The following is an 8,437-nucleotide window of genomic DNA, read 5'->3' on the forward strand; positions in this document are numbered from 1 at the left end:
GAACTTATGTTCTTGGGTTCTAAACAAACTCATAATACATCGAACTTTTTTTTGTTTGTAACCATTTCTTTCAAAGTGTGATTACAAAAAAAAAAAAAAAACTTTTGAGAAAGACATGTTCACATTATTAGTCAAAAAGATACGGCGTATTAGGCGTAATGAAATGATGCTGATATAAATAAATAAATAAACTTTCTGCTTAAATTGTTATAGTAATTGTCTCACTGATAATGTAGCGAGGTGGATGTATAACAAATAAAATTTGGAGCCCATCAAATTTGCAGATAACAATTCTGAAGATTCATTTATGGGAGGATGTCTCACTGTCTATATATTCGTATATAGAGTCATGCATGACAATAAATCGAAATATCCAAAAACCGTGGATTGGGTGGGTGGGTTATGAGATGAGATGGGAAAACTGATACGGTACCACACAACCTTAATATGTTTTGTAGCTTTCGTAAAAGAGCAAGTCACCACTTTCAGTAACATTATTGGTTTTTGTCTAAAGGAAAGAGAGGAACCATTTGAAAATCAACACAATAAATCAGAAATAAAATCATTGATAATGTAAATCTCAACGTGTATATTGGAAAATTATGAAAACTACGAGAGCACGAACCACGTCAATATATATACCAAAACAAAATCGAGAAGATGTTCACAAATAAAGACTCGACACGAGGACAGTGTCATTTGACAGTGAATGGACCATTTTCCCTTTTCAAATAGTTTCTTTTTCTGTTTTATGCATCAAAACAGGAACCATTTTTCAGGTAAATCGTAAATGTGAATGTAATAATTTTTTTTTTCCTAGGAAAAAAATCAAGATATTAATAAACTTTAATATATAGTTCCGCGTAACCCCACAAAGAACGGTTAATATTATGCTGTTTTTCAATCATTTATTATTTTTACTATTTAGGGTCCTACTTATATTTGCAGATAATTGCAGATTTCACACTTACCAAAGTACGTACTTCTTCGTTATTCACCAACGTGTATCATAAAAAGTTCACCTTTTCAACAGTCGTTACCTCCAAATCGTGTGCTTAAGCAATTAAAATACCATACAAAAAGAGAAAGCGAAATGTAGTAAAGTTGTTTAGGGCTGTTGTTTCTCAGGACATCAATATGAACTGGTCTGTCTATTGAGGTGTATATTTCTCATCACAACTAACAAACAAGTAGTAGTATCTTAGATCAACCACAGTTGACACATGTGGTGTTTATTATAAAAACTAAACACACACGTTCTTGGGTCATGATAAGGATCATGACGAGAACAGGGTTGATCTACACCGGACTATAAAATTTGGTATGCGGTTATTAATTATTTGACCAAATCATTTGTAATACTTAGGTTGTTTTAGCTTCTTGAGGTTGTTATAGGTTTTAAATGATTCGTTTAATTAATTTAAAGTATATATGGTGCTAAACGTTTTGTGTAAACTAAATTAGACGTGCTGTAAGATGGATTATCCAAGCGTAAGTAACAATTTTAGCTAGGTAAACAATATATATGTATTAGTCTTTGACTCTTCGTCGTCAATCAAAAGCTTCAAAGAAGATATTAGCTTATAATTCCTAAAACAGTGAGAAAGTTGTAGGACGAATTTAACATTAAACCAAAAAAAAAAAAAAAAATATATATATATATATAGTTGTAGGACGAGAAGGACACAAATTAAACACAGCTTCATTCAAATAAATAAAAGTACTGTATTCAGTCAATACTTGAAGTCGATAATAATCATAACAATACTATATAAATTATAAACAATTATTGCTCTGAAGTTTACACAACAAATTAACATGAAAATTTGTTAATATGATTAATTATTGTTCGAATACGGTGCTAAAAAAAGGGAATGGTCATTAGTATCATGTGATGTGAATACGCTATATATGTGTGACTTAACCTCTTGGAATAGGCATATTGCATATTCAGAATAACAAAAAAAAAACGTACAAAAGAAGAATCAAGAAATAAAAAGGAAATATCACCATCAAGATGTCCACATACATAAGAATCCAACGGTTGAAATAATTTATCAATAATAAAAATAAAAATATGGAAGGGACTATATATATACACCCATAATTCCACACTCTTGGAAAGACCATTCTACTTCTAAATAAGTGAGAGAGAGTGAGAGATAGCCTCACATAAATAAAAGTCTCCTAATCTGAAGAATATGTACAAATCATTACTAACAACAATTCACTTATCTTTAGACCCATCAAATCTGATCGAGTAAAAGGAAGAAGAAGACTCAAATCGACCGGAGAAGTGATACGTGTGGTTCACGAGAGAGAGAAAACAAACAAAAACAATGGGGAGGACGACGTGGTTAGACGTTGACGGGATGAGGAAAGGAGAGTGGACGGGGGAGGAAGACCGGAAGCTCGTGGCTTACATCAACGAACATGGTCTCGGCGAGTGGGGTTCAATGCCTAAGAGAGCCGGTATGCATCTATACTTACACCATGCTACATATACATTATGTGCGGTCGTCTCTATATATACTATGCTACTTATATACATTATGTACGGTCAGTGTTTGTTTCTCTTTGGAAGTTAGGGGATTTGAAATAGTTAGGATGATCTTTATAAGATTCCCAGTTTCTGTCGGACTTGGACCGTAGATTTTGTTTTATCTGTTTGGTTCGTTGGTTCTAATTTTCTCGATTTATGCACAATAATCTCTCTTTTTTTTTTTGTTTAATTATTATGCACAATAATTTATTTTCTGAAGAGATTTAATTACAGAAATCCATATTGTATCGTTTGTGAATATTTATATTATATATATATTTATGTATTATTTTTGGGGAGTAAATTAAAGAGTACATGAAATTTACAGAAAATAGTTTTGCAATCATAATCTTCTTAATTACGAGCCTTAGGTTGTTAAATTTGTGTATGCATTACAAAATAATGTCCTAGATTAATTTTGTCCGATTATTAATTATATTTCATAAATTTGTAGAACCTTCTATAGATCAGATTCGACAGATTGGAAAATGGAAATGATAATATTATATCTAAACGCAATCTGTGAAACCCATGAAAGCCAAGTGTTTTCCCTTGTTCCTATTTCTTCTGATTATTTATATATTATCTTTTACAAGTGTGTAAAGCTCTAGAAATCTCTTAAATTATGATCCTTTTTGAGCCAGTATCAGATAATTTATTCCATTGTGTTTACTCCTCTCTTTTCTTTTTTCTTTTTTGATGGAAAAGAAGGTTCAATCTTTTTTTTTTCTTTGTAACTTCTGTGTTTGCTACCATGTTAGATCTAATAATTTCTGATAATTTTTTTTATTTTAAATGCATTATAAAAAAAAAAAATAGGTCTGCAAAGATGTGGAAAGAGTTGTAGGTTAAGATGGCTGAATTATTTGAGGCCAGGGATTAAAAGAGGCAAGTTTACTCCTCAGGAGGAAGAAGAAATCATGAAACACCATGCTCTTCTTGGTAACAGGTAAAAATTATTATTGTGATTAAATGCTACCAACCCACCCTTAATCAATATTGTCGTGTTAGTATTATTTAATTTTCTTATTTTTTAATTACAAGATGGGCAGCGATAGCTAAGCAGATGCCGAACAGAACAGACAATGACATAAAGAACCATTGGAACTCATGTCTTAAGAAAAGACTTGCTAAAAGTGGAATCGATCCAGTGACCCATCAGCCAAAAAGCCCCACGGTCGATGTCACCTCCTCCTCAACGACGTCGTCTCCTATACCGAGCCCTTGTTCTTCTTCTTTTTCCTTCTCTTCGTCCTCTACTACTGGCTCAGCACGTCTTCTTAACAAGCTCGCTGCTGGAATCTCCTCGAGAAGACACGGAATCGAGAGGATCAAGACTGTGATATTGTCTGAACAACCAAGAGAAGCCGAGATTGAAGAAGAAGAGAAGATGGTGATAAGCATGGGAGAGGATGAAATGATTGCTTGTTTCATGGAGATTGATGAAAAGCTGAATATGCATGAACTGCCTTGTGATCATGACTCTGCTGCTCCTACTACGACGTCGTCGCCTGGCTTCATGGCTTTTGATGACTACTCATCAACAATTGATCCATACACTCTGTACGAGTCTGATTTCTATGATGAGACTCAACAGCTTGACCTGTTCCTCCTTTGAATCACATCTTTTGTCTGATTAATACCTTGTGATGAGAGAGAGAGACAAAGACAGTGGAGATAGAGTGAGATGTCTGAAAAAAAAGCAACTGCCTTTAGTAGTTTAAATGACATGCATTGTCAATGTTTTTTAAAAGCTTTTGACTGTTGCAACTTACTTTAATCTGAGATTCATGTTCTCTCTCACACATGCCCTATGAGCCTATTTTTACTTTTTTCCACCTATGAGCCTAAATATATGTGAGGGTTTCATGCCATTTTGGTGAAACAGAGCCTATCGAATACTCTGTTCCTATAGGTTTTCTCTTACGTAATGGTGCGTGAAAGGATTCTGGCATGTTTCCTTTAGTTATGAAATTTATTTTGTGTTTTATATAAAGTTTCAAATATCAAACCAATCTAAGTAGAACATAAAAAACCAGACATCTGTAGAAGAAACCTTTTAAATAACTAAGTAATGAGAGATGTATGTAGCCATTCACACCTTTTGCTTCGTTTTCGTTTAGTAGATTATACTAATAAATTGGTTTCTAATACATTTCAGGCAACTTGGATTCTTATACACTATACCAAATTTGAATCCATAATGGATATGGATGCACTAATAATTAAATTATAATACGACAATCTCGTTTTGTTAAGTTAAATAAAATCCATATGCGAGTTCGAACATGAAAGTGGTGATACAAGTATACAACAATGTTACTATTAATTAGTGTCAATTAGTATCAACAACGTCAATTAAGCTTTGACTGTTGTTACTTACTTTATTAAAGGACGGATCCAATATAGATTCCCAAATGATAATCCAGATATCAAGATTTGTTTGACACATGAGCAATCATAACAAAAGTGTTTGACTCCATTGACAGCTATGCACACAAATCAAATTATACGTGGTGTATACAGGAGACACGTGTTTCAGTTATTGATCATAATTAATGTTTCTGATTCCTATTTGCGGCATTTTTTTTGCACGGTTTGTGCCAATTAGAATAGATTTATAACAATAATTTCAAGTACTAATAACAGTTTTTGTCACGCCCCATTTACGGAATTTTCTCTAAGGCATGTGCAAAAATTTATCGTCGCTGGTCCATACTTATTTTGGACTTTTTCATTATGAAAAGTTTATACATACTTCCTCTTTTTCACAAAGATTAATGTTTAGAAGTTTTTATATATTTTAAAAAAATAATAATTACTGAATTTAAATATATTATTTTTGATTAAAAAGATATTATTTAATTTCAAACCAATAACAATTCAAAATTTTAAATATCTTCAATAATTACTTTTTAAAGTTTACAAAACATCAATTTTCATAAGATAAAAATATATTCCAAAATATCAATTTTTATGAAACAGAAGGAGTATAAAAGATCTTATATAATCTTAAAACAGTTTCAGAAAATTAAGTTATAAAAAAAAAGAGATTGGTTCTATTTTTATATAGACATCCAAATTTATATATATTATATATCTGTTATTAAAAATGAAATTGTAATCACTTTTCCTAGCAAGAGATTCTTGGTACCGTGGGGTCAAAATGGGTTACATTGTAATAATTGATTGTAACGTGGTTTAGTTCAAAAGAGTTGAGTGAAAGTCGTACAAATATCAAAATGGGAACCTTTTGTTTTGTATATTTATTCGTACCATTTTGACAGACAAGTCTCTCGATTCTTGTGTTATCTATATCTGTTATTATTCCTATCCAATCTGTTTCTTAAATAAATATCTCTCGTGCCACTATTTCAATCAGTAAGTACATGGAAGATGGAAGATTCTTTATCTATGAAATGACTTTTGCATTAGTTAATGGGCTGGGCCTGAGGCTCATATAACAAAAGTTAATTGGTCCATGGAGCTTCTTATGTTTGTGTGCTTGAGATTTTCATATGATGATGAACAGAGAAGGCAACAGTTTCCGAATCAGAATGACAATTAAGTGATCTTCTTCTTCTCATTCTGCTGCTGCTTCTTTTCTCTCCATTCTTTGATTTCAATCTTGATCTTGGAGTCGACGCGTGCTTTAAACCCAGAGTATGGCTCGTATCCAAAAACAGACTGCAACACCTGTTTTTTTTTTTTTTTTCAAATCCATTGTGATTAATCACTTCCGTTGAAGGAAGAAGAACATAACAAAAGAAGGGAAGACGTTAATACCTCGAGCAACACGAAGAAAGGACCCATAAGAAAAGCTTGGACTAGGTTGTCTAAAAGTGCAGGAGCTCGTTTCTTCGAGTAGAATTAAGTTCTGTTAGTTAGTTAAGTTTCTTCTGCAAAGGAGAATCATAAATTCATAACAAATGCTTTTTTTTTTTTTTCTAAACAAATAAAGTAAGTTTATTACCTCAAACAAGCCGTGACCAAGGAACTGACCAATCCAGCACAAAAGCTGAGAAGCTATACCAACCTGAGAAAGCAAGTCAGGTTACGAAAGATATAACCTGTCTAATAATACAAAATAAGAAAGAAAAAAAACGCAACTTTGTTTTGAACACAAGTGATGATGCAGACATGTTGAATTTAGAGGTTTTCTAATAATGAGAATCTTGAAAGGACCACATTATATATCCAGACAAATGATCATTAATGTTTTGGAAGCGAGACACTGACGTTACATCATCATCATCATATACATTGAACGAACACCAAACAGAGAAAACAAGAACTCGACAGAAACATCACAATCATAAATCACTATGAGCAAAAGAACACCCTAAGATAGTGCTGACAGAGTAAAAAGTAAACAAAGGTGAAACCTTTTGGTCCTTTTCTGATAACTGAAGATAAAAGAGCTAACCTTTAAGGTTAAGGAATGTCCAAGTCGAGCTGCAAGGAAGCTGGATCCAATCCAACAAGAGAAACATAACAGAGCTGCTAAAACACCAGATTTCCTATCCAGACAGATGTAAGCAACAGAGTAAATCACAGTGAGAGTAAACCCTGTGTCCAAGCGCAAGACACCGTCAAAGGTCAACGATTTGAGGAACCCTAATTGAGAGTGATCTAGAACCGGTGGCGTGGAGGAGTAGAGGAAAAGGAGAGTGGCGAAGACGTTTGGCCATACGAACAGAGTATGGATTATGATGTTGATTGAATTGCTGTGGTAAGCTCCGTAGAAGGCGAAATGCTTCTCAAGATCGAGCAATCCGATTCGTTTGCTCATGATTTTTAGTGTTCTTTGATGATATTATTCTCTCTCAACACTTGCGTGTGAGACTTTCTTGCAGGATCGGAAGAAGACGAAAAGAGAAGACTTTTGGCTTTTGCGATTACTGGCGTTTATTTTAGCAGGTGCGTCACATCAGAGTATGCTACCATGCGCCTATACTATTCCTAACTAACATACGTTTTATGGAGGTGATCGTTGACCTTGACCAAGTAAAATAAGCAGCAGCACTGCGGTAATGCGGTTGATATTTCACGTGGTAAATAGTAAAACGAATAAGATATGACATTTCATCACGTGGTAAATAAAACTCTTCCAAAACACAGAATTATCAATTATCATGCATGTGTTACCATTCTACCTTTAATCTCGGTCTAAGATTAGTCTTTTAATATATTTCATCTAAAAACCAATCTTTTTTTTGTGACCAAAATATACGATTTACCGACCCATCCATCAGGTTGGAATGTCATATTTTCAAAGTATGGATACGTATTTGTTTAACTGTTTATATTGTGTGTTTGGTGGTCACGACGACGTACATTAATATACATGTATATATTAAGAAATTAAGGTGCATGCTTTCTTAGTTCAACTTCCAAATTAGATGCGTACTTTAAATGTATTTAAACAACTTCCAAATTTCAAGAAATAGTCAAAACCCAAAGGAGAGTTTGTCTGTCATATTATTTGTTTTATAATTTTCCTTAATGACGACTTCCATCGTTCTATGTCTCTTGAAACTAGTAATTCACACGTGTTATACTTTCTTTTATAATCATTATTCACTCTCTTTTTATTAAAAAAAATGTTCATAGTAGTATGATTTAATAATTCATATTAGGTACGATTTCCTGATATTGGGGATTTACAGAATACACAGCGGAATATCCTATATTATTACATAATTTGCTCAATTTTAGAATGATAGTATTAGAGTCTAACTAGTGTAGTGTGCATCTTACGTCTTGTATTAATTAATTAAAACAAAGATATAAAATCCTATGGTTCAAAAAAGATCGGTTCAAACATGATTCTCAACTTTGAAACACATCATATTAAATTATGAATATATCAATTTGTAATTTAGTACTAATAGT

At 32.8% G+C, this 8,437-nt stretch overlaps 2 protein-coding genes and 2 long non-coding RNA genes across 6 annotated transcripts; 2 read left to right on the forward strand and 2 right to left on the reverse strand.

Annotated features, from left to right (window-relative positions):
* Positions 1–1,923: 1,923 nt before the first annotated feature.
* Positions 1,924–4,298, reverse strand: LOC147925854 (uncharacterized). The gene is made up of 2 exons (XR_015584799.1): positions 2,542–4,298; positions 1,924–2,496 (listed from the first exon to the last, which is right to left on the reverse strand). It is a non-coding gene; the product is annotated as an uncharacterized LOC147925854 (long non-coding RNA).
* LOC104751311 (myb-related protein Zm38) lies at positions 2,060–4,345 on the forward strand. 2 transcript variants are annotated; one of them, XM_010473231.3, is made up of 3 exons: positions 2,060–2,472; positions 3,362–3,491; positions 3,587–4,345. In XM_010473231.3, exons 1-3 carry the CDS (start codon positions 2,340–2,342, stop codon positions 4,158–4,160), a joined length of 837 nt encoding a protein of 278 aa, XP_010471533.2. In that variant the 5' UTR covers positions 2,060–2,339; the 3' UTR covers positions 4,161–4,345. The 2 variants fall into 2 exon arrangements, with proteins under 2 accessions (XP_010471533.2, XP_087348120.1); XM_087491994.1 differs by lacking the exon at positions 2,060–2,472 and adding an exon at positions 3,136–3,253.
* A 1,539-nt stretch (positions 4,346–5,884) lies between these two features.
* On the reverse strand, positions 5,885–7,405 carry LOC104751312 (2-hydroxy-palmitic acid dioxygenase MPO1-like). 2 transcript variants are annotated; one of them, XR_015584797.1, is made up of 4 exons: positions 6,969–7,405; positions 6,516–6,578; positions 6,329–6,441; positions 5,885–6,238 (listed from the first exon to the last, which is right to left on the reverse strand). XR_015584797.1 is itself a non-coding variant. In XM_087491995.1 (4 exons), the coding sequence occupies exons 1-4, from the start codon at positions 7,332–7,334 to the stop codon at positions 6,107–6,109; spliced, it is 633 nt and encodes a 210-aa protein (XP_087348121.1). In that variant the 5' UTR covers positions 7,335–7,405; the 3' UTR covers positions 5,885–6,106. The 2 variants fall into 2 exon arrangements, 1 of the variants encoding a protein (XP_087348121.1); XM_087491995.1 differs by having other exon boundaries at positions 6,329–6,400.
* Positions 6,973–8,072, forward strand: LOC147925855 (uncharacterized). Its single transcript, XR_015584798.1, has 2 exons — positions 6,973–7,274; positions 7,399–8,072. It is a non-coding gene; the product is annotated as an uncharacterized LOC147925855 (long non-coding RNA).
* The last annotated feature ends 365 nt before the right edge of the window (positions 8,073–8,437 follow it).

This window comes from Camelina sativa, chromosome 16, assembly GCF_030686135.1.
Source record: "Camelina sativa cultivar CO46 ecotype springtype chromosome 16, ASM3068613v1".
NCBI lineage: Eukaryota > Viridiplantae > Streptophyta > Magnoliopsida > Brassicales > Brassicaceae > Camelina > Camelina sativa.